The following is a 25,785-nucleotide window of genomic DNA, read 5'->3' on the forward strand; positions in this document are numbered from 1 at the left end:
AAAGCGGCCCTGCTAGGACATACTTGAAAACGAGTGGTAACTCTCAATGTATTACTTCCTGGTAAAACATTGTTATAAATAAATAAAATCTATAAATAACAAACCTTTTCCAACATGGAACAATAGTGCAAAATTCGAATACATAAAACTTTGTTCACCCATACATAGTACAATAGATATTAATATCAACATTAACTTTATTAAACAAAGTAAATACTTTTAAAAAGCAAAACTAGTTATTTTTCTGATGGGATTTGAATTCTAGAACCGCAGCTACTACATCATCAGTCAAAACTTTGCGCAGTTTTAACTTAGCATCTAGGTCCAGCTCATTGATGAACGGTAAAAGGCTTTTTAGAAATGACAACTCAGAATCTGTTTCAGCTGTATATGCCGCCGATAAAAGTTCCAATTTTTTGGCCTCTATTGCTACTAGCTCTCTTTTCAAAGCAAAAGCGTTCTTTGATTTCTTTGCTGGTGGTTCTAGAGAATTAGAACGAAGATGAATCTTTTCATCAGCGGCGACTTCTTCCACTGACTCATCAACGGCAGGCTCCAATGTCAGGAAGCAGTTCTCCAGGTTGGAGGATGTCCTTGCAGGCATCATTTGATCCTGCAAAAACAACATGCGAGTATAGAAAGGCCAAGTTGAGGTAACTTCACTGCTGGGCCCAGCATCCCCAGAACGTGGACCATTGACTTTTTTCAGTTCCCTCCGGAATGCATCTCGCAAGTTCTTCCACTTGGTCTTGCATACTTCCCCTTAATGAAAAGATTTTAGATATAAAGATTTTCAATAAAATTTAAATAGTTAAGCAATGTATAATTTAACATGTCATAAGAATAATTAATTAATTTTCATTACAGATGACAAAAATTACAAAATAATTAACTATTGCATCTATACATATTTTACATGTACATGCAATATTAAGTTTGACTGTCATTTAAAATTAATGATACAATATTAAAATACTTAACAATGAATGTATATCATGAAGTAAATGAAAAAAAATAAAAAAATACATATGTTCTTAATTGTAATAGTCAACGTTTTTCAATAAAACATTTTTTTAAATAAATCCTCCTATTATAAAATAAGTACTTACAGGGTGCATCCATAACTGCAGCTATATCTTTCCAAAGTTTGACATGTACACTCCTGTCATGATAAAATTTACTTCTTTGGTTCCAGAGAGGATCTCTCTTGAACACTTCCGAAATTAACGAATGTATACAGCTTTTAGCAGGACCTAAAAATAAAAGATACCGAAAGATAAAAATAGAAAAGGTGCACGGGAACAGGGAGCAACTCTAATTTCCTCCAAAGTTACGATACAGAACATAGGGGGGAGTTCCCAGCACTCCAACAAAATTTCGATGGCAACAATAATTGTCAGAAAAAAGTCATTTTTTATAGCTGAAATTCCATGGAACAAACATCCATGCATTACACTGATAATAATGTAACCTAATAATCACAACAGAAATATACAAGACCCTGCTAACATAACGCAGAAATACATAGATCACAACAAACAAAACAAGAAGGGTAAAATGTACTAAGGGAAGACCTTATACAAAGGGACAAGAGGAAAAGGGGGGGAGGGGGGAGAGGAAAGAAAAAACAGGGAAATAAGGGGGGCAACGTTTCGGGGCCCCTAGTCCATTCTTCTGGCCCGTTCCCTAGAATACATCTAATCTAAGTACTTCCCTTTTCCCTGTAAAAAAAAACTATTGCTCACACATAAGCCAAACATGTGTGGATACAAATTAGAGCAGAAAACTGTCTGTGGATAAGTATCCCACAGTGGGATACAGCACAAGATACTGCTACACAGACACTGGATTACTACTACTAGCACATACACCTGTCCCAAATAAAGCAGAAATATTGTTGATATAATTAGACACAAGCACTGATCTAACAGAGAGCCAATATAATCACTGCAATAAGTTGTACACAGTATCAATCCTATAGGCAATATAGATATAGTCTAAGAATATCTCTTAACAGAGCAAGGGTTCAAACCAACAGGTTGCACAGACTGCCGGACTCCTGAATCAAACACCCAGTGTGCACATTTTAGTGCCTCGATATGCGTGACATCATTGGGGGGCCGGTACACCCGTGTTCAGACCTGATTCGTCTTTTAGGTTCGCCACTCTCACCTACGTGCTGTCTACTCCGCTGTATAAGGTTATCAGCATCCGGTGCGCATGACGTCAGCAGAGGGGGAGGTACCTTCCCAGATCAACCGGAGCGCTCACAAAGCTGGTGTCCTAATGACTCTGCTACAGGGATACTTCTTCCGTCAACACTCCGTTGTCAGGGCAACTCAGCAGCTGGTATTGATTGGTCTTCTCCGGTCTCTGACGCTGACACACCAATCAGCTAGCTTTAATTACGCAGTCACAGGGTAGACAGATCTGTGATGTCCTCCAAACTAATTTCTCTTTTTGGAGATGTAAGAAGGCACCCCTATTAATATGGGGTACCCATGAACATGTAGTAAAAACAGGAGAGTTGTATCAGTAACCACTACCTTATCGTGTTGGTCTTCTCCCACCTCTACCCTACACTTTCCTTATTTCCCTTGTATAGTGCCTCCCCTGATTAGTACATTTTACCCTTCTTTTTTGTTTTCTGTGATCTATGTATTTCTGAGTGATGTAGCTGGGTCTTGTATATTTCTGATTATTAGCTTCCATTATTATCCGTGTAATGCATGGATGTTTGTTCCACGGAATTTCAGCTATATAAAATTACCTTTTTCTGACGATTATTGTTGCCATCGTCATTTTGTTGGCGTGCTGGGAACTCCCCCTATGTTACTTCTGAAATTAACATTTCAATTTAGCAATTATCCATTTTCCTATGCAGAAAAAAAAAAAGCAGTACTGCACACCAGCAAAAGTTTATTGTGGTTCAAGTTACATGCAGGAAATGTGCTAAACTATGATTGGGTGGCTACGGGCTGCTTTCCGATTGCTTTTGGGACTGTTCTTCTGTCATTGGTCAGAGAAGAGTCATGTGACCCTGCTCTGCGCCCGAAAGTCAAATTCTATTGTCTCCCCACGCACAAAGCTTGGGAGAGCGTACGTGCCCACGCACGAGTGCGCCACGTGAGCGGGGAAGTGAAGATAAAGATCCAAAGAGGTAAATGCGTCAAGCGCGCTCAGCACCAGCGTGGACTCAGCCTAACGCTCACCGAGTCACGATTCTCAGGCGATCCCAGGACCGAAACCGTCCTGACCATTGAGACATCTTCGCCTTTGGGCACTAAGCTGCAGTGACAAAGAACAGCGTACTTTCTCCTGCCCCGTGTAAATCGTGAGTAAGTGTACCACTTGTTTTGGGAGCTCACAATCTATGACCTCCTCTTTCTACTATAAACCCACACACGGAATTTATAGTCCAAAGCCGACTGATCCCACCGCGCCACCGGAAAAAAAGCCTATCACGGGAGACCAGGTACTTTTTTACATTATTTATATATTACAGGGATCATTCACTAAGCAGAACAAGTAAAAAGTAAAAACAAATAGTGTTTATTTTGGTAAACCCACGTACAACAAGAAGAAATACATAAAGGAACAGTTAGAAATACACATACTGTGGGTCTGAGGGAAAAATCTAGGCTTTTCTATGGGCAGGGCGCCCGCTTGGATGAGCTTACCTTGACCGGGATACACCCCCATTTCTCTTGGTCCTCTTTTCGGCTTCAGTTCCCAGCCGCGACCGCTCCGTTCGATTTTGAGAACTTGGGCGCAAAAGACGGGACTTGGTCTCTGAGGCAAACTTTTCAGGCTTCCAAACTAAGCCGGTCGCTCTGTTATTTCGAACAGAGCAACTCTGAAAAGCCCGCCGTAGCTTCATCGACTCACCTCATTGGTTAGCTTGGATGGATGGGCGCCCTCTCTTGGTCAGCACCTTACATACACTCCCTCTGGGCTATCCCTAAGTCGGAGAGTGGGGGGGGGGGGGGGGCGGGGAGGGGTGAGAAAGAGGGGGGCACTCGGTCCACCCGAGCCCCTGTCCGTGTATCCTGATCTATTCCTAATAGGCCTCCATCCATGGGTCCCAGATCTTGTGGAATTTTTCGGAGGAATGTTTAAGGAAGGCAGTGAGCCTCTCCATCAACATTACTTCGTTAATTCTATTTGTTACCATTGACCTGGATGGAGGCGATGGGCTTTTCCAGGCGGCCGCTTTCGCGCCTCTGGCGGTTGTCAGGATGTGCGATATGAGGCGCTTAATAGGATGGCTTAGTTCCTCTACTGGTTTGGGTAGCAGGTATACCTGTGGACATAAGGGGATTTCTAGGCCCATGGTCTCTTTAATAATCCTCTGAATAACTTTCCAGTATTTTTGTATTGCCAGGCAGAACCACCAGATATGGGCCATGTCACCCACCTGGCCGCATGTCCTACAGCATTGGTCAGAGGATTCTGGGAAGATGTTTTATCCTCTTTGGTGTGAGGTACCAGTGGTATATTATTTTATGTATGTTTTCTTTTGTGACTGTGCAAATGGAGGCTTTGGTCGCATTATCCCAGATATCTTTCCAGTCTTCTCTGTCAGTTTCCATCCCCAGGTCCCTGGCCCATTTGGTCATATATCCATGGTCTGGAGTGGAGCCCGCTGATTATAGCCCTGCATATATCAACGTTGTTAGTCGTTTTTGGTATTCTTTTTTACATCAACGCTCGAATTTGGTCAGCTCCAGGAATTTTGAGTTCCTAGAGATGGGCAGGAGGAAATGCCTAATTTGTAGGAACTGGAAGAGAGGTAGATCTGGGGCGTTGTATTTGGTTCTAAGCTCTTGGAGACTTAAGGGTTTCCCTTGTCCAGTAGGTCTCCAACCAGTTTAATATTTGTATTCTTAAACTGGTCAAAGCGGCTCGAGCCCACCCCTGGTGGGAATGTTGTGTTGTTCAAGAGGGGGGGTGAGCTGGGATGCATCAGACGTGAATTTGAATTTTGTTTTAGCTTTAGTCCAAATGTTCATAGTGAATTTTATGGATCCCATTTCTGGTTATCTATGGCCTGAGTCCTTTTTCTCTGTTGTCCAGAGCGATATTGGTAGCGGGCAGCACTGAGCATTTCCATTCGATTGCTACCCAGCAGAACTGGGCTGGGTCTGCGTTTCAGACGACTACCTGGCGTAATTGAGCTGCATAGAAGTACAGCTCAAACCCGTTATAGCGCAATCCGCTATAACGCGGTTTGAGCTTGGCTCCCTATTAAGAAGATCTACCTTTTAATTCCCTTGTGCCTGCTCTTGCTGCCGGAGGATCCTGAGCCCAAGCCCCTCCTTATCTCCTCCTCTTCCAGAAGCCACATGCCAGCTCTCTGCACTCATGAAGCTTGCTGTGGGTTGCATTGGCTCGTATGGATGACACACAGGAGTTAGGAGGGGGTGAGAATGTACATTTTATTTAGTTTTGGAAATTCCACAGCTTAAGCTTCCCTGTTTTCTGGGGGATATTTGGGGATTTCTCTGGGCTCCCCCTTCCCTGCCTGCTGCACATATCATGCTGAGGAAACAGATTCTGCTGTCCGACTAGAAGCAGAGTCTGTGATGGTTGGGGAGGGGGAGGGGAACTGAGACAGAGCTGTGGGCTGAACACGAAGAGAAAAGGTAGACCAAGCTATATGCACATATCTGTGTGTGTGTGTGTCCACTGATCTAGGGAGGTACTGAAAAGCATAACATAGCACTCAATTACAACTAAACCACTACAGTGCAATATTTAAAAGCAACGGGACTATTGTGAAACCAGAATGAGTGACTGAGGTATAGAGAAGGATCCTCGTTTACTGCATCAGATGTAATAGAATGTAAACATTGGTCAATGTGATTCATATGTAATAATAAGACAAGGAAATGCTTAAGTCCCCCAACCTTGTTGTAATAAGTTCAAATTAATAAGAGAGTAATTAAGGATTTATAATGCCTGTCATAGGTGTATTTAGAGAGATATTCCATACGTACAGGTACAATGAGCTTTAGTTTCAGATAGAATAGGCTCATATACTGTACCTGAAAAGTCTCCTTGCAAACTTCCTTTTACTTGTTAGCAGCATACAATCCAAGAGGAACACTTTAAGCAACACATTTTGGTTTTATTGGCTGTAATTTAAAAGGGCATCTGCCTACATGCAATATATCTATACTGATTTTATAAATGTTATGCTATTTATCATTAGTGTTACAACACATTATATTTGGGTAATGAAAACAGCTGGAGGTAGCACAAAGTCTGTGCCATTCCTTACCGCATGTGGAATTAAGGAGTATATATTTGTTTTGACAAAGTAGCATTCAAGAAAACACACTGCCCCCTCCCCCCCTCCGGAGGCTGAAGCAGGGAGAGGAGAGAGCTGCCATGCTCTGCCGACACACGCACACCACCCTCCCCCCCCACAACCTCTCTCCGAGGCTGAAGCAGGGAGAGGAGAGGACTGCCGTGCTCTGTCCACACACACACCACCCTCCCCCCCCCACAACCTACCTCCGAGGCTGAAGCAGGGAGAGAAGAGGACTGCCGTGCTCTGTCCACACACACACCACCCTCCCCCCCCCCACAACCTACCTCCGAGGCTGAAGCAGGGAGAGAAGAGGACTGCCGTGCTCTGTCCACACACACACCACCCTCCCCCCCCCACAACCTCTCTTCGAGGCTGAAGCAGGGAGAGAAGAGGACTGCCGTGCTCTGTCCACACACACACCACCCTCCCCCCCCACAACCTCTCTCCAAGGCTGAAGCAGGGAGAGGAGAGAGCTGCCATGCTCTGCCGACACACGCACACCACCCTCCTCCCCCCCACAACCTCTCTCCGAGGCTGAAGCAGGGAGAGAAGAGGACTGCCGTGCTCTGTCCACACACACACACAAACCCACACACACACACACACACACACACACACACACACACACACACACACACCACCCTCCCCCCCACAACCTCTCTCCGAGGCTGAAGCAGGGAGAGGAGAGAGCTGCCATGCTCTGCCGACACACGCACACAACCCTCCTCCCCCCCCACAACCTCTCTCCGAGGCTGAAGCAGGGAGAGAAGAGGACTGCCGTGCTCTGTCCACACACACACCACCCTCCCCCCACCCCCCACAACCTCTCTCCGAGGCTGAAGCAGGGAGAGGAGAGAGCTGCCATGCTCTGCCGACACACGCACACAACCCTCCTCCCCCCCACAACCTCTCTCCGAGGCTGAAGCAGGGAGAGAAGAGGACTGCCGTGCTCTGTCCACACACACACCACCCTCCCCCCACCCCCCACAACCTCTCTCCGAGGCTGAAGCAGGGAGAGGAGAGAGCTGCCGCGCTGTGCCGCCGGGTTCAGGGACAGCTGGGACTCGGAACCCCTGATTGCGACAGCCATTTTTTCCGCAATCCCGGTTATAACGCAGTCGCATTATGTGGACTCCAAGCATTGCGTTATAACGGGGCTCACCTGTACCTAGTTATGTCTGGGACCCCTGGCCACCCCTCACTCTGGAGGAAATCAACACAGATCTAGCTACCCTTGGCCTTTTCCCCTCGCCAGATACATTGAAAGATTTGGTTCTGTGGGGCTCTTAGTTCCTCTCTTGGTATGTGGATTGGGAGGGTCTGCAAGTAATATAGCAATCTGGGAAGGATGTTCATTTTTATGGAGATTATTCTACCCATCCATGCTATCTGATGCTTGCTCCAGTTCAACAGGTCCTTTTAAATGTTATCAAATAGTGTGGGGTTGTTGCTTTGAGTGATTCGTAGTTTCGAGATGTTAACCCCATGATATTTAATATGAGTTGTTGCCATCTAAATGTAGCCCCCTAACTAATTTTCCCCCAGCCTGGAACATAAGTCCTGGTAAATGCAGGCAATGCTGGGGTTAATAGTGAGCTGGTGACATCACATCTCAGTTGCTGATTGTAGCAACTTACAGGCAAAAGTCTGGGCTTGTGGAGCTGCTAGAAGAGGGGGAGGGATAGCTTGGCTCCTCCTGCTGTATGTCTAAGTGGGAAGCTGCTAAAAAGGCAGTTAGTTGATCCCTCACCAAGGGAAGTGCAGGTTCTTCCCTCACCTAGGAGTGAGTGAGCAGGGAAAGTGTAGACTACCTGGGAGCCTCAAGCTCCTGGGATGACCAGACAAGGGCCAGTAAGAAGAATCAAGACCTTTCCAAGTGAAGTTCAGGAAGGAGTATTCTGCTATGCGGGGTGCTAGGGACTAGAAAGCCAAAAGGAGACCGCTCTGGCAGAGGAGGTTGGTGGACCCAACGCCTTGTTAGGAGTGGGCTTGAGGTGGAATAGAGGCTAAAGCCTGCATGAAAGTCCTTATCTGAATGGGAAGGGTCAAGAAGAGAAATTGCCCCGCAAGGTACATTAGGAAAAGTCTGCCTAATAATATGCTGTGTCCGATGATATTATGTGAGAGTCCACTGTGTATTAAGAGAGTGATCATTGATCCTGTGCAAGCCTGGAGCTGTTGTGCCTGTTAATAAAAGAACATTGAATTGCAAAAGATCCTGGCGCCCTATTCTTTATCCTGTACTCACAACCACCAACTATCCTCCATTACAGCCAAGGCCTGAACCTGCCAGAGGGAACCCTGAGATCACAGGTAATTGCCCACGGAGCCAACACTCTAATTTCGATGGGAATGGGTAATAGACATTATAACACATGTACACCCTATCTCCTGCTGCCGGAGGACGGGATTGGGGTGTTACATAAACTTGATTTTTTTTGTAGAAGAGTCCGGGGGGGGAGGGGGAACGGGGACACACAGGTTCAAAGCCGCTGACTTGTCTTTGTTAATTTTGTACCCCGACAGCCCGCCAAATTCCTCTAGCAACTTCAGCAAGTTTGCTAGGGAGATCAATGGGTTTGCTCGAGTTAGGATGATGTCGTCAGCAAAACAGTGATATCTTATATTTCTTGTCCCCTATGTTTATTCACTGAATATCTGGGTGCATTCTGATCGTTGAGGCCACAGGTTCAATTGAGAAGGCGAAGAGTAGAGGAGATAGGGGGCAGCCCTGCCTTTTGCCGTTCTTAATATTTATAGACTCTAGTTTATTGCTTGGTAACATAACCAAGACTCTAGGAGAGTGATATAGGGCTCTGACCCCTTCTAAGAATGGACCCGAGAAACAAAAAGGACTGCATGGTGTTATCCAGGATGGCCCACTTTATGCTGTCGAAGGCCTTCTCTGCGTCCTAGTATGATGGCTTTTGTTTTAGTGGAGTTAACATGCTCGATATTGATTATTTTTCTTGTATTATCTGAGGCCTGCCGGCCCACTCTGCATCCACACCGACTTCGAAACACTGCTGCCAGCCCTGACCTTCGGCCTACGACGCACTACTCTATCAGGACTCTGTCCCTCGGCTCAGGTCAGTTCTGTCACCTGCCTACCTCAGCCATGCGGGTCCATTTCCTGCTTGAGATGAGAATCGTGACATTTTGCTCAGTCCAAATATGGACCCCGCAGAGGTAGGGCGAGCCGTTACCCTGCAAGGAGAGTACTTGGGGGATCATGAGCAACGCCTCACCCTACACCATCAACAACTGACACGGATGTGTAATGCGGTGCAGGACTTAGTTACCCACATTGGTACCCATCAGCCGGACTTGAGGGCTGCAGATGCGGCTACGATACTACTCCTGTTACCGAAACGATGAGAGAACCTTGGATCCAGACTCCTCCACGGTATGGTGGGGACCCAATGGCATAAAGGGGATTTCTTAATCAATGCTCTATTCATTTTGAATTACAACTGCCTATGATCACCACACACCAGGGTGGCCTACATTGTTTCTCTTCTCACTGACGAGTCACTGGCTTGGGCCTCTCCGCTCTGGGAGAAGGATTTGCCCCCGATCAGTGATTCCCCTGCCTTCATTTGACGCTCCAGGACGAGTATCTTCAGCATCAGCTTCACTCCTGCAGATTCGCCAGGGAACTCGCACGGTAGGCCAATACGCCATTCAGTTTCACACCCTCGCGGCCGAGACCAGCTGGCATAATGAAGCTCAAGTTTATCGGAGCACTTAAAGGATGAGCTAACTCCCTTAGGACCTCCCTAAGGACCTCGAGGAGTTAATTTCTCTTGGCGTACAGATCGATCTCAGAATGCAGGAACACCTGTCTGAGAAGTGCCGTGCTGTTAGGAGCCCGACAACTTGGTTGGCACCAAACTTAATTTCTCCGCCACTCCAGATGACGAGCCTATGCAGATAGGTACTACCACACTGTCAGTACAGGAGAGAAACGGGAGGCGTACCTTGGACTTGTGACTGTATTGTGGATTCCAGGGCCACCGGATCCATGACTGCCCGATCATTGCGGGGCCGGGAAAACACCTGTGTCCAGTGAAGTTGGAGGAGCCTTCGCTGGACGTTGCTACCATCCCTCCTCGTCTTCCTGGATTCTTCTGCTGGTTTCTCGCACACGAGCGCGGGCTGTCATTTGACATGGTCTTGCGCACCGGTGGCTGTCAGCACGGGCAGTCACCCAGTTGTGGTTTCGCGCGCTGCGTTGTGAGGCAGTGGGACTCACTACATGTGTGTATGTGAGGAGTGACCCGCAGGGCGCTGCTATTCATCTCTGTCATGGTTACCAAGTGCAAATAAATACAAATCTTCATCAATATGCGTGATAACAATACCCTCTCCACACGTCTTTAAGAGCCATTGTGTCCACACGTACCCATAAAAACGATGCAATTAAGTGGTGTAAGGTAAAATTGCTGATAAATAAAACGAATTATAGATAGAATAACACATACTACTAACTGCAGGGTTCTCTGTCAAACCAGCAACATGGTGGAATCTCTGAATTCCCTGGCATATTATGCTGGTTCTCCTGACGCAAATCATTAACAAAGATGGATGAATATATGTATGAATGTACGTATATATATGCCATCTCAGGCCATGACAAGACTGAGGCCGCGTCCACCCTGACCGCGCACCGTGACATGGTGTGTGTGCCGAGCACGCACGTTCTAAGTGAAACATCTTTATGTTTTGTCACTGGAATTGTATTTTGATTGAATTAAAAACTTGAGTATAATTACAATTTCAGTGACAAAACACAAAGAAGTTTCATTTACAATGCGCGTGCTCGCCACACAATCCCTTTTATCTCCCAAATGCGTTTTATCCCATCTATTGAGGGTCAGATATCCATAATTCTGCATTTCCAACCTTTATACGTGTCTGAGAGCCATATTGCGCTTCTAACTCTGCTGCGTGTGGCTTGTCCCAGAACACCCAGCAGGCCTGGGGACTTCCTATGAGAGGCAATTAACCATGAATATTCACTAAATGTGACCATGCTCCTTGTAAAAAGATAACATCCCTTTGTGCAGACAAAGGGGAAATGTACTCACCAGAGACAGGAAATGTAAAAGTGTCACTCTTTGTGGTCAGATGTTCCTCAGCGTTTGGCTCTTCTTTCTCCGACTTAATTTCTAAACTCTCCAGTACAACCACTGGGAAACCTGGCAACAAGAAAAGGAAAATCCATCATGTAAAGCTGGGAGTGGGGGCACTTCTTGTGATATCAGTATAGAGAAATACTCTATACTGATTCCTATGGGAAAGGGGTGAAGTGATTAATTTTACTTTGTTATTAACCCTTTGAGTGCTGAAGGAGCTTTTACCCCCGAGCGCTGAGAACATTTTAGCGTTTTTGGAGCTACCAATGTTCAAACATCAATAAACAATATTATTAATAGAACATTAGACAAATCATGCATGTTTTTTTCATTAGAACATGTAGCTTACAATTGTATGTATTCTTTAATATTATTTCCCAAAATATTGCAGACATTACAGTCCATTTTTCTTTATCATTCTGAATACAGATAAGTGAGGCTGTAAGGGTACTTACCACAAACAGGAAATGAATCTGTTTCTTTCTTTATTGTGGTCAGATGATTCTCAGTATTCGTCTCTTCTTTCTCCGACTTAATCTCTATTCTCTCCGGCACAACCACGGGGAAACCTGGCAATAAGAAAAGGAAAATCCATCATGTAAAGCTGGGAGTTGGGGCTCTTCTTGTGATATCACCTCCTCTGATATTGGTATAATATAATATCTCTTGTAAAGAAATGTATTACTAGCCCTTCTGGCAGAAAATGACAGAGTTGAAGATATATTATCTTCTTACCTGCTGGTGGTTCAACAAGAAAACAAGATTAGTTTGGGTGTTTAACTCACATAACTGCAAAATAATCAGATATTCCCTCCTTGCAGTGTTTAAAGACACCAAAATATCTCCTCTACTCACTTAAGTGTGGATCCATGCTGGCAGTGGGCAGTGCTGCTCTGGAGGTGCTGTCAGTGGGCAGTGCTGCTCTGGAGGTGCTGGCAGGGGGCAGTGCTGCTCTGGAGGTGCTGGCTGTGGGCAGTGCTGCTCTGGAGGTGCCGGTAGTGGGCAGTGCTGCTCTGGAGGTGCTGGTAGTGGGCAGTGCTGCTCTGGAGGTGCTGGCAGTGGGCAGTGCTGCTCTGGAGGTGCTGGCAGTGGGCAGTGCTGCTCTGGAGGTGCTGGCAGTGGGCAGTGCTGCTCTGGAGGTGCTGGCAGTGCTGCTCTGGAGGTGCTGGCAGTGGGCAGTGCTGCTCTGGAGGTGCTGGCAGTGGGCAGTGCTGCTCTGGAGGTGCTGGCAGTGGGCAGTGCTGCTCTGGAGGTGCTGGCAGTGGGCAGCGCTGCTCTGGAGGTGCTGACCGGAGGTTCCTTGATCTATATTTGTTGGATGACAGCTGTGCCTGTATAAAAGAGAAAACCGAATTGGAATGATCTGTTTTATTGGACAAATATACAGCATTTAGTATGAGCTTTCAAACCTAAGATTATTATCCCCAAAGGAGACGGAGAAGACAGCGGCACAAAAAAAAAAATCTTACATATGGTCCCTCCTCCAACAGGAACTTCATGTCAAACACTGCAAAATACATCAATGGTTCAGGATTATGTCACAACATAACCATCTAGGAGAACAAAGCGTATAAAGAGAGTCGGAGAACAACAGCCACAAGACCAGCAATGTCCTCTCAGTGTAACATAGTCACATACTGTACAGTTCTATAGCAGATACATCAGACTTTGATAAATGCTCCCGATTCTCTTCAGGTCCAGCAGTTCTGCTCCATACTGACACCGTCTCCCTTTCCTATTTCATACGGAGAGAAGTGGGTAATGCAGAGGAAACAGTGCAGTAACTTCCCCTCACCTGTCCCCACTTCTCACCATATTAAATAGAGGGGGCTGATCCCTCACACCCTCATTCTTTTCTCCCTTATCACATCCAGTTTCTCACATTCAGCTCCTGTCTACCTGGCAGGAACATCCACATAACAAGGCAAAGGATCCATTTTGATGAAGGCTGCTGTGTCCAGCCAAAACGTTAATTTATTTGCCTTAATAAAATTGGCCGCAAGTCCGTTGTGTCCTCCCTCCTTTACCTTCATATTCTAGGAGTATACGAGTCACACAGGGCAGCCCCTTTGGAGAAGTAAGCACTGCACAGACTTCTGACCTGCTCACACCCTTATAAGCCTCTCCTATGCCTGATTCAGGTCAGTTGTACCTCTAGCCGAGCTGTACTATATACATGTGCACACAAATATCTCAAGGCCAATTATGAACAAGACAAAATAAATGTACTGCAAAGTCTGCTCATAACAAAAGATAGGGGCGGGAATTAGGCATTCGCTGCCATGGAGGGATCAGGAGAAAATCATTTATTGGTGAATAAAATTTCAGTTTTCTCTCCATGTCAGCGCAAGACATAAGGGAAAGTCCGAAAGCCGTTCTCCCTCAGGAAATACTGCGTTGGGCAAATTATAGCGATATTGCTGCCTGTATGCATTTTCTTCCAAAGGCAGCTTCTACTGATGCGACTACATTTAATTGGTAGTGTTATGAGAAAGTATAAAGGGAAGACCAAGTCGCTTGTTTCCAGACGTGCTCTGCGGATACTTGTGGTTTCATAGCCCAGGAAGATGTGATTGCTCTAGTATAGTGAGCCCTTAAGAAACTTGGAGGTGCGTTTCCTAATGCTTCATAGGCCTTATAATGAGGTTTCTTATCCATCTGGCTAAGGCTGTCTAGGAAGCTGGTTTTCCCTATCGTTGCCCTGAAAAGAGAAGACAAATTTCAGGATTTTGTAAATGATTCTGTTCTGGAGATATGGGCCTTTAACACTCGGACGTCTAACGTGTGCAAAGATTCTACCTTCTCATTGTTTGGGTTCAGACAGAAGGAGGGTACCCCTGATTTATTGGTAAATGTGGAATTATTACATTACTTTTCACTGAAGACGTGTTCTCAACACACCTTTATTCCGATAGAAAATGCAAAAATGGGGATCACAAGATCGTTCTCCCAGTTGACTCACTCTTGTGGCTGATGTTATTGTTACAGCTTTCAGTGATAACCATCTGATTGATATTGGAGGGAGAGGGTGGAACGGGTGTCTGCAGTGCTTGTAACCCTGATCCAAGGTCTTATTTTACCCATTGCCTTGAAGAATTGCTGAATATACTACTGGTTTGCTATTTGATCCTGTAAGAAGATGCGGAGTGCTGCTACTTGAACCTTCAGAGATGAGACTGAGCCCATTGTTGCAGCTTTCCTGAGGAAAATCTAAGATGTTCGGGATTAATGCTTATTGGGGTTCACATTATTGTTTATGCATCAGGATCTAAAGATTGACCAAATGTTATAATATGATTTTGGATGTTGTTTTGTAACTTTTAACGTGTGTCTCTGACATTTGTGGTGGGTTCTGGGGTTAGAGCTTGCTGGGATTGTGTGTATTAATTTTTCATCTGGTATCAGTTTTTTGGAGGTTAGTGGCCCCTCCTCCCAGGGTTCTCCCTCCACAGCAGAGGTAAATGAGAATTTCCACTGGTAGTGTTAGGACCTGCATACTGGTCATGCCGTGACGTGGCTGCAGGGTGGTGTTAGGACCTGCATACTGGTCGTGCCGTGACGTGGCTGCAGGGTGGTGTTAGCACCGGCATACTGGTCATGCCGTGACGTGGCTGCAGGGTAGTGTTAGGACCTGCATAGTGGTCATGCCGTGACGTGGCTGCAGGGTAGTGTTAGGACCTGCATACTGGTCATGCCGTGACGTGGCTGCAGGGTAGTGTTAGGACCTGCATACTGGTCATGCCGTGACGTGGCTGCATACTGGTCGTGCCGTGCCGTGACGTGGCTGCAGGGTGGTGTTAGGACCTGCATACTGGTCATGCCGTGACGTGGCTGCAGGGTAGTGTTAGGACCTGCATACTGGTCATGCCGTGACGTGGCTGCATACTGGTCGTGCCGTGCCGTGGCTGCAGGGTAGTGTTAGGACCTGCATACTGGTCGTGCCGTGACGTGGCTGCAGGGTAGTGTTAGGACCTGCATACTGGTCATGCCGTGACGTGGCTGCATACTGGTCGTGCCGTGCCGTGGCTGCAGGGTAGTGTTAGGACCTGCATACTGGTCATGCCGTGACGTGGCTGCATACTGGTCGTGCCGTGCCGTGCCGTGGCTGCAGGGTAGTGTTAGGACCTGCATACTGGTCATGCCGTGACGTGGCTGCATACTGGTCATGCCGTGACGTGGCTGCAGGGTAGTGTTAGGACCTGCATACTGGTCGTGCCGTGACGTGGCTGCAGGGTAGTGCTAGGACCTGCATACTGGACGTGACGTGGCTGCATACTGGTCATGCCGTGACGTGGCTGCAGGGTAGTGTTAGGACCTGCATACTGGTCATGCCGTGACGTGGCTGCATACTGGTCGTGCCGTGACGTGGCTGCAGGGTAGTGTTAGGACCTGCATACTGGTCGTGCCGTGACGTGGCTGCAGGGTAGTGTTAGGACCTGCATACTGGTCGTGACGTGGCTGCATACTGGTCATGCCGTGACGTGGCTGCAGGGTAGTGTTAGGACCTGCATACTGGTCGTGCCGTGACGTGGCTGCAGGGTAGTGTTAGGACCTGCATACTGGTCGTGACGTGGCTGCAGGGTAGTGCTAGGACCTGCATACTGGTCATGCCGTGACGTGGCTGCAGGCTTATAACGCTTTGGCCAAAGGGTTTAACGAAATGACCCTTACTCATGAGAATACTAACATTGACGTATTTAACCATGTATTTTGTCACATTGGATGTAGCATTGGGTATTTTTGTCTTTTCGTGTCTGATATTTGTACAGAAAAAAAAATTGTCTTCTTGGGATCTCCCTTTCAGTCTCTAAGCTGTAAAAGGTGCAACATGTGTAAGCTTGGGTGGTTGATGGGCCTGCGTGAGAAGGCCCTGAAGGCCACTGACATTTCTTTGTGCTCTGTGCACCAGGCTCTTCTTCGATCAGATGGCTGCAGGGGGCTTAGAGAGAATGAGTCACGGTTATTGTCCAAAGAAGGGGGTAGAGAAAGACTCTCATTACAGCCCATCCCCACATACCAGATGGTCTCAGGGGGGGACCGAGAGGGTGATTGATGAGGGTCCTACCAAAGTGGGGAGCTGAAAGAAACCCCAATTATAGCCCATTGCCATAGATCAGTCTTGAGGGACCTGGAGGAGTGGGGGAATTGCCAGGCAGCTCAGCGAGTCCCACAGGCCGACCTCACTCAGAGAGAAGGAAAGGCAGAGAAAGAGAGAGAGAGGCTGGGAAAGAAACAGTCAGAGAGACAAAGCTAGGGAAAGAGAGGCAGTGAGGAAGAGGCACAGACAAGGAGGCAATCATAGAAAGAGAAGAGATTTAAGGGACAGCGCGCGCAAGAGACAGCCAAAGAGAGCGAGAAAGACAGCTGGAGACAGGTAGGCAGTGCTTGGTCACAATGGTTGATAGGAGTGACTGCGGGACAGCAGCCATGATTCCAGGCTATTGGGATGTTGCTTTTGAGGGGCGAGTTTGAAGGTTGGTCAGTTATAAATTAGATGAGTTAACACTATTAGCAGGGAAAGAGGTGGCATGGAGGTGTACGTGGGGCACGCGCGTACGTGGGGCATGCATGAGGTGTGGGTGTGCGCGTACGTGGAGCATGCATGAGGGGTGGGTGTGTGCGTGCGTACGTACGTGGGGCATGCATGAGGTGTTGGTGTGCGTACATGGGGCATACATGAGGGGTGTTTCTGTGTACGTGGGGCATGCATGAGGGGATTGTGTACGTGGGGCATGCATGAGGGGGGTGTACGTGGGGCATGCGTGTGTGTGTACACGTGGGGCATGCATGAGAGGGGGTGTACGTGGGGCATGCATGAAGGGTGTGTGTGTGTACCTGGATCATGCATGAGTGTGTGTGTGTGTACCTTGGACATGCATGAGGGTGTGTGTGTACCTGCGACATGCATGAGGGTATGTGTGTAACTGGGACATGCATGAGGGTGTGTGTGTGTACCTGGGGCATGCATGAGGGTGTGTGTGTGTGTGTACCTGGGGCACGCATGAGGGTGTGTGTGTGTACCTGGGGCACGCATGAGGGTGTGTGTACCTGGGGCACGCATGAGGGTGTGTGTACCTGGGGCACGCATGAGGGTGTGTGTGTGTGTGTGTGTGTGTGTGTACCTGGGGCACGCATGAGGGTGTGTGTGTGTGTGTACCTGGGGCACGCATGAGGGTGTGTGTGTGTACCTGGGGCACGCATGAGGGTGTGTGTGTGTGTGTACCTGGGGCATGCATGAGGGTGTGTGTGTGTGTGTGTACCTGGGGCATGCATGAGGGGGGGTGTGTGTGTGTACCTGGGGGGCATGCATGAGGGTGTGTGTGTGTACCTGGGGCATGTGTGTGTGTGTGAGTACCTGGGGCATGCATGAGGGGGTGTGTGTGTGTGTGAACCTGGGGCATGCATGAGGGTGGGTGTGTGTGTGTGTACCTGTGGCATGCATGAGGGTGTGTGTGTGTGTGTGTACCTGGGGCATGCATGAGGGTGTGTGTGTGTGTACCTGGGGTATGCATGAGGGTGTGTGTGTGTGTGTGTACCTGGGGCATGCATGAGGGTGTGTGTGTGTGTACCTGGGGCATGCATAAGGGTGTGTGTGTACCTGGGGCATGCATGAGGGTGTGTGTGTGTACATGGGGCATGCATGAGGGTGTGTGTGTGTGTGTACCTGGGGCATGCATGAGGGTGTGTGTGTGTGTACCTGGGGCATGCATGAGGGTGTGTGTGTGTGTGTGTGTACCTGGGGCATGCATGAGGGTGTGTGTGTGTACCTGGGGCATGCATGAGGGTGTGTGTGTGTACCTGGGGCATGCATGAGGGTGTGTGTGTACCTGGGGCATGCATGAGGGTGTGTGTGTACGTGTGTGTGTGTGTACCTGGGGCATGCATGAGGGTTTGTGTGTGTGTACCTGGGGCATGCATGAGGGTGTGTGTGTGTGTGTACCTGGGGCATGCATGAGGGGTGTGTGTGTGTACACGTACGTACGCGATGCATGAGGTGTGTGTGGGTACGTACGTACACGATGCATGAGGTGTGTGTGTGTGTGTGTGTACGTACATACACGATGCATGAGGGGTGTGTGTGACCATACACGTGGGGCATGCATGTGGTACCTGTGTTTATATTGGGGGAGAGGGAGGATGGGGAAGGAGATGAGTGCGTGTGTGCAATATAGATTCCATGTTTATACATGTGTCACTTGACAGATTACTTTTTTTTTATTAATCTTGCCCCCTGCTGAATAGAGGAAATATCCGTGTAATACTCACTCTATGCTGTACTATAGGAAAGAGGCACAAACAGGCTCATATAGAGACTGTTACTGGTAAATAATAATTGTGGGAAGTATCCTTAGTAAAGTTCTATTAGAAAGATCAAATTATTTATTGGGAATTTATAACTATGCTTTAAAGGGCAGATTTGTTCCAATATGAGATATTAGGTTTACAAAAAGCCCTTAAAACAATTGTTTATTACTGTTCCTCTATTCAAACATTTGAAGGAGAAAAGCTATGTTCATGCTTATAATGGATCGGTTTAACCCTTTGCAGAACAGACATTTAAATGTTGGGAATTGTACATTCATTATATTCCACTGACTGAGACATTAATCTGTAATAACTTTGAACACATTTCTTGTATTGAAATTTAAATATTATGTGTGAACTAAAAACAGAATATTATCTCTTTGACTTGGAAGAAACAAGTTACTAATGTAACACGTGTCCCCCCACCAGCCTCACTTGGGGACCAGTGTAGGGGAGTGGACGCATTACCACGATTGTATGATGCTCTGCCTGTTGGTTTTCAGGTCTGAGTTGTCTGCATGATGTTAAGGAGACGGGAACAGGACTGGCTCATGTACAGGTCTCTGGGTTCGTCGTGGTGGTGTCAGCGTATCCAGCAGTGATGGATCCCACGGAGTGTAGGTGTCAGCCCCCATCACTACACAATCACCTCTCTCCTGTCCAGGAACTGACACCTGAGGCAGAGGTATCTTGAAAGGTACTTTATTATAGGGCATTCTGCAGCATCTCACACTCCACTTCTAGCCCCAGGATTTCTAGACGGTGCACCTTCTTCACTAGTGCTCTGCTCCAGGTGGTCTTTAGGCTAGCCAGCCTAAAATGAGCAAGCTTACCCTGCCATGGGGAAGGCTCACAGAGAGAAATAGGTACAGATTGACATACCCTGTTATACTACTTGCAGTTTTAGTGTATCTATATATGGGAGATCTTTACCTTGTTCTGCATTAAATTCCTATTGTACTTTTCTTTTCTTAGTTCATATATTAGGGTTTTATTTTTCCGGTTCACGTTATTTGAATGTTCTTCTGGATTCAATGTTTTGCTAATCGCCAAAAACATCTATAATATAAAAATTTGCAAGCAATGTTTAATGGGTTCCTACAGCTAATAGTACTGTATCACCGGATCTTGTACCTTTCTGTTATCTCTGTATATTTGCACCATTTAGAAAATGAGGGGTTAACCCCTTGTATGCTACAGACGTGAGGCTACCACATGCTTGGGGTTCTATATGGCGGCGCATACACAGAGACCCAGACACAGCACCCACCTCTATGCCTGGGGTCACCCTGCTCTCCCTCAGCTGTAGTTCTGCACTGCAGATTGGGGGAAGGAAGAGAAGCTGTGTCTCACTTCTACATCTCCAGCTCTGCACAGAACTCCCCCCTCACCCCCCTGTACCAGACACATTCTTTAAAACTTGGACATGAGAGACATGTGGCAAACATGTCAGCCTCACACAGAGAAGCTATAGCCCATAACACACACATGGTGCTGGCCCCTGTGGTAATGAAGGAGTTAAACTCCAACCAATACTCCCTCAATCTAATTACTTTCTAACTCTATTTAATAACTTTCCCAATCTTATCCTCACTGATCCCTAATGTTAATTCCCAATGTAAAATAACCCCCATTATCTCCCAGTCCCTGTGATACAGGAGGAGTAACCCCCCCAGTGCCAGAGGCTCCCCCTCACTATCAGAGGCTCAGCCTCTCAGGCTCCTGTGTGTAAGGAAGCTCAGAGCAGCACTGGGATAATGTGCACAGGTCACACAAGGGAGGGGAAGGGAGGAGGAGGAAAGCACTTACCCAATAACACAGGCTGAAGATCTCTGTGCAGCAGGGGGTGGGCAATGTGAGGGGGGCACAGGAAAAGGGACTTAGAGGCTGCAGAGCCTATTCCTCAGTGTGTCCCCCCCTCAGTGCCTGAGATGTGCACTTTATCCCCTCCTCACTGTGTGTGTACTTCCTATGGAGGGTGGGGGGAGCCCCTGTGATCTCTCAGTCCTTCCCTGTGGGAGTGACCTGGTTTCCCGCCTCAGGGTGTGGGACAGTCTGTGCTCAGGATCAGTGTTTCCTGCCGGAATCAAACCTCACACACCAGGACATCCGGCTGCAGCAGTGACCATAGAGAGGGAAGAGGAGAGGCCAGAGCGCCTCTAACCATCTTCTCCTGAGCTCATATGGAACAGTGACCCCTGGTGGGCTCCCAAGCAAGGTGCGGTGAGCGCCCCCTGGTGAGAGCTGCACATGATGCTGGCTGTGGGCTGGTGAGAAACATAGTGACAATCTCACCCCTATCTCCCACCGTATATAGTGCGGTCTGGTGATATACTCTGTGCTGTGTGTAGTGAGGTCTGGTGATATACTCTGTGCCCGTGTGTGTAGTGCCGTCTGGTGATATACTCTGTGTCAGTGTGTGTAGTGAGGTCTGGTGATATACTCTGTGCCCGTGTGTGTAGTGCCGTCTGGTGATATACTCTGTGCTGTGTGTGTAGTGCCGTCTGGTGATATACTCTGTGCTGTGTGTGTAGTGACGTCTGGTGATATACTCTGTGCTGTGTGTGTAGTGCTGGCTGGTGATATACTCTGTGCCCGTGTGTGTAGTGAGGTCTGGTGATATACTCTGTGTGTGTGTGTGTGTAGTGAGGTCTGGTGATATACTTTGTGCCAGTATGTGTAGTGAGGTCTGGTGATATACTCTGTGCTGTGTGTGTAGTGAGGTCTGGTGATATACTCTGTGCTGTGTGTGTAGAGTTGACAGGTGGTTTGTCACAATGGTAAAAGATGAGACCCCTCCCCCCAATACATATAAAAAATATACCCCCCACGCCCCCCTCCCCCACCAATATATATATATATATATATATATATATATATATATATATTTTTTTTTTTTTAACCAATACATATAAAAGGACCATTTATTGGTTCTTCACCACTAGCATTTGTCGTGTTCGTGTTTATATACTATTTATTTTAATTATTAATACTATATTTTTAATTTTACCAATCTTTACATTTCAGTATTTGAGTGATCTCAGTTAATCAGGGTCCTTGTCCTCTCTCTCTGTATCCTTGTCATATTACCCTTTGAGTAGCACCATACTCTACCACTAAACTAGCTGAGCAAGGGTCCCATCCCAATCCCTGTCCAGACCCCTTCCCCCACCCCCTAGGTTAATATAAAAATACCCCCCCAATACATATAAAAAGTACCCCCCCAAAATATATATAGATAGATATATATACACATTTTATATATATATATATATATATATATATATATATATATAACACACACACACACACACACACACACACACACACACACACACACACACACACACACACACACGTCGACAAATCACCCAAAAATCTACTCGCTGAACAAAAAATCTACTCGCCACCTAGCCCCGCCCCTAGTCCCGCCCCCAGCTCCGCTTTAAAAAAAAAAAAATTAATAAATTCCTAGTAAGAACAACATTAGTTTATTTATTCTATTACATTATACTACAATTAGTCGTGTGTGTGTGTGTGTGTGTGTAAATGTCGGATCTAGAAAAAAAAGCCAGATGTGAATGACTAGTTTCCTGCACCCTTAACCAGTGTCTGGACGTCCCCGCTTCACAATATCTAAAGTAGCAATCCCACCTGGGATCTTACCTGATCCGCAGTCCCTCAATGTCCAGGTACCCCATTCCCGCAATGTTATACATTGGAGGGGAGGTGTTCCCTACCTGTCTTCTGGGTTACAAGAGATTCCGATGTCTTCTGTGTGAAGCTCGAAAGTTAGATCTGGAAGAAAGCAGTATAGGTTATTTCGGTTAAGATATATAGCGTAAATAAGATATCCAGGTCCAGAGTGTGAGACAGTGAAAGTGTGGGTGAGAGAGACAGAGAGAGTGTGTGAGAGAAAGAGAGAGACCGAGAGACAGAGACGCACACAGAGAGAGAGAGCGGCAGAGAAAGCGAACACAGAGAGAGAGAGCAACACACACACACACAGAGACACAGAGAGAGAGAGAGCGCTACACAGAGAGAGAGCGCGCTACACACAGAGAGAGAGCGCTACACACAGAGAGAGAGAGCGCTACACACAGAGAGAGAGAGCGCTACACAGAGAGAGAGAGAGCGCTACACACAGAGAGAGAGAGCGCTACCACAGAGAGAGAGCGCTACACACAGAGAGAGCGCTACACAGAGAGAGAGAGCGACACAGAGAGAGAGAGAGAGCGACACAGAGAGAGAGAGAGCGACAGAGAGAGAGAGAGAGCGACACAGAGAGAGAGAGAGCGACACACAGAGAGAGAGAGAGCGACACACAGAGAGAGAGCGACACACAGAGAGAGAGAGAGCGACACACAGAGAGAGAGAGAGAGCGACACACAGAGAGAGCGACACACAGAGAGAGAGCGACACACAGAGAGAGAGCGCGACACACAGAGAGAGAGCGCGACACAGAGAGAGCGCGCGACACAGAGAGAGAAAGCGAGAGACAAAGACAGAGAGAGAGCGAGAGACAAAGACAGAGAGAGAGCGAGAGACAAAGACAGAGAGAGCGAGAGACAAAGACAGAGAGAGAGCGAGAGACAAAGACAGAGAGAGAGCGAGAGACAAAGACAGAGAGAGAGCGAGAGTCAAAGACAGAGAGAGAGCGAGAGACAAAGACAGAGAGGGGGAGAGACAGAGTGAGAGTGACAGAGAGAGTCAACCAGTCAGTCATCACACACACTCACACACTCACACACACTCACTCTCTCTCACACACACTCTCTCACACACTCACTCTCTCACACACACTCACTCTCTCACACACACTCATTCTCTCACACACTCACTCTCTCACACTCACTCTCTCACACGCACTCTCTCTCACACACACTCACTCTCACACTCTCTCACACACTCACTCTCTCACACTCTCTCTCACTCACTCACTCTCACACACACTCACTCACACACACACACTCACTCTCACACACACACTCACTCGCACACACACTCACTCTCACACACACACACTCTCTCACACACACACTCACTCTCTCACACACACACTCTCACACACTCACTCTCTCTCACACACTCACTCTCTCTCACACACACACACACACCTCCCTGTGCACTCGCTCTGCCTCTCCTGGGTCTCTCATCCCCGCGTCACTCCTCCGCTCCCACATTCCTCTCTGCTCAGGGCCTCTGACACCGCTCGTTACCTCCCAGAGGCCTCTCTGCTCCCCGGTGTCCGGGCCTCTCCTCGGGTGGCTGACGGGTTTGCGGTCCATGGACCCGCCGCGGGGAGGTGGTACCGGCCTGGTCCCCGGGGGCGGCTCCATGTCCCGGTGCCTCGCGTGCTCTCGCTCTCTGAACCGTCTGAGGCAGCGGAGACGCTCGCCGGCACGGAGAGAGAGTGACCAATCCCCGCGCGAACCAGCGCCCAATCCGTGCAGAGCAGGGAGCACACTAATGACAGCTCAAAGAAGGGGAGACAGTGGAAAATCCGAGCAAAGGCGGGACCAGGGGGAGGGAACCCACCAATGACAGCGCGGGGCACGGCGTGGGGATGCAATGCGAGGCGGCGATTGGCTGGGAGCGCAAAACTTAGCACACAACGCCGGCGGGCAATCAGCGGACGGTGAGTGTGCACGTGTGCAGAGAGCAAGGCGGGGCCTGGAACTAAAAAAAGGAAGGAGCCACCAGATAACAAAGCGGAGAGCAGCAGACAATCAGTGGCGAGCAGGAGCCTCAACCAATCACAAAGGAGGCCGCTCGTTAGGGGCGGGCTCATATAGAGCCTGGCCACGCACCCACAAAGCCTGGGAGAGCTCGCCAATCAGCAGTCAGTTAGGGGGAGGTTTTTTTTTTCAGCGCGAGCAGGGATGATTTAAAAAAAAAACGCATGCTGCTGTATAGTTTTGTCGAACACTGTAATATATATATATATATATATATATATATATATATATATACACACACACATATATACATATACACACCCTCACCTTCCCTATACATATAAAAATATACCCCTCCCCCCAATACATTTAAAAAAATACATCCCCACACCCCAATGCATATGTAGCCTAGTACCCCTGGCTATACCTTTTTTCTTGGCTCTAACATTATAAGTCCTGATAGGAACAGGCCGTGTTGGCGGGAAACACCTGCACAGAGGCCTAGCATGTGAGTGCCAGACTGGATAGGATATAATGTTATCATATCCAGGTGCAGGCCTAACGGCAGTTTCAATGTCATGCCTGGGAGGGTACTTACTGGATCACATGCAAGTGGTGTGATGCCTGTCAGTACCTGGACCTGCCCTGTTATGGGGCAGGGTTACAAACCCCTCCCCAGGTATAAAGATGGGTACTGCTCTAAATTGTGATGAGTCTGTCCCCTCCCTCTGTGGAGTGGGAGCTATTCCACCCTGCCCCATCAGGAGGTAAGGGGTTAAGGGTGGGCTCTTGCGGCCTCAAGCTCCTTGGGTCTAATCCAGAGAAGTAGGAGAATGAAGTGGCTGTGAATATGTCAATAAACACTGGTTGTATTATCATCTGCCTATCCATGTTTATGGAGGAGGAGGGCTTGTGGGGAGAACTCCTTCCCCTGGCAGGAGCCCTGCACAATGGAATCGCTGCACTGGAAGATGAGTTAAGAACCTGTCCTGTTGAACCTCCCTATATCATCTGCCGAGCGCTCAGTCTGCTGTGAGCCTACAGGTATGCACAACCACACCGGAACATGTGGCACTTATCCCAGAAGAGCAGATCTCCCTTAGAGGGATGGGGGTGTGTGGGTAATGGTGCTACATTTGGAGGTGCTGCCGAGATAATCGACAGGGATAGCCTAAACGGAATGGGATACGCTGTAGGAAAAGTGAATGGGGGCACTCACTGTATCCAAGCCAGATATTGCCAACTGTTTGCAAGTAGGATATGCCAGGGTTAGTATACAGCTCAAGATTGCAAGCCAACCGCTGCTACACTGAGGTGTGCCTGAAAAACACTGTATCAGAGCCATTTG

The 25,785-nt window shown here is 47.7% G+C and overlaps 2 protein-coding genes across 2 annotated transcripts in view; both read right to left on the minus strand.

The window, feature by feature from the left end:
* The window catches only part of LOC142488299 (uncharacterized), a 213,635-nt gene that overhangs the window by 133,122 nt on the left and 54,728 nt on the right, over nt 1-25,785 (minus strand). The gene's annotated exons all lie outside the window — the stretch shown is intronic.
* Nucleotides 180-24,098, minus strand: LOC142488864 (uncharacterized). Its single transcript, XM_075589200.1, has 8 exons — nt 23,979-24,098; nt 20,924-21,026; nt 20,569-20,638; nt 12,310-12,785; nt 11,910-12,023; nt 11,407-11,517; nt 1,110-1,253; nt 180-762 (listed from the first exon to the last, which is right to left on the minus strand). Exons 1-8 carry the CDS (start codon nt 24,096-24,098, stop codon nt 233-235), a joined length of 1,668 nt encoding a protein of 555 aa, XP_075445315.1. The 3' UTR covers nt 180-232.

Source organism: Ascaphus truei, chromosome 2, assembly GCF_040206685.1.
Source record: "Ascaphus truei isolate aAscTru1 chromosome 2, aAscTru1.hap1, whole genome shotgun sequence".
In the NCBI taxonomy this organism is placed as follows: domain Eukaryota; kingdom Metazoa; phylum Chordata; class Amphibia; order Anura; family Ascaphidae; genus Ascaphus; species Ascaphus truei.

What these genes read in the sequence shown, in the direction of transcription:
- LOC142488864 (XM_075589200.1), bottom strand. Translation starts at nt 24,098, where the DNA reads ATGGAGCCGCCCCCGGGGACCAGGCCGGTACCACCTCCCCGCGGCGGG. An exon ending in AGCAGAGAGGCCTCTGGGAG is followed by an intron (nt 21,027 to 23,978) that starts GTAACGAGCGGT and finishes GTTTCTCACCAG; the next exon opens with CCCACAGCCAGCATCATGTG. An exon ending in TGCAGTTATGGATGCACCCT is followed by an intron (nt 763 to 1,109) that starts GTAAGTACTTAT and finishes CTTTTCATTAAG; the next exon opens with GGGAAGTATGCAAGACCAAG.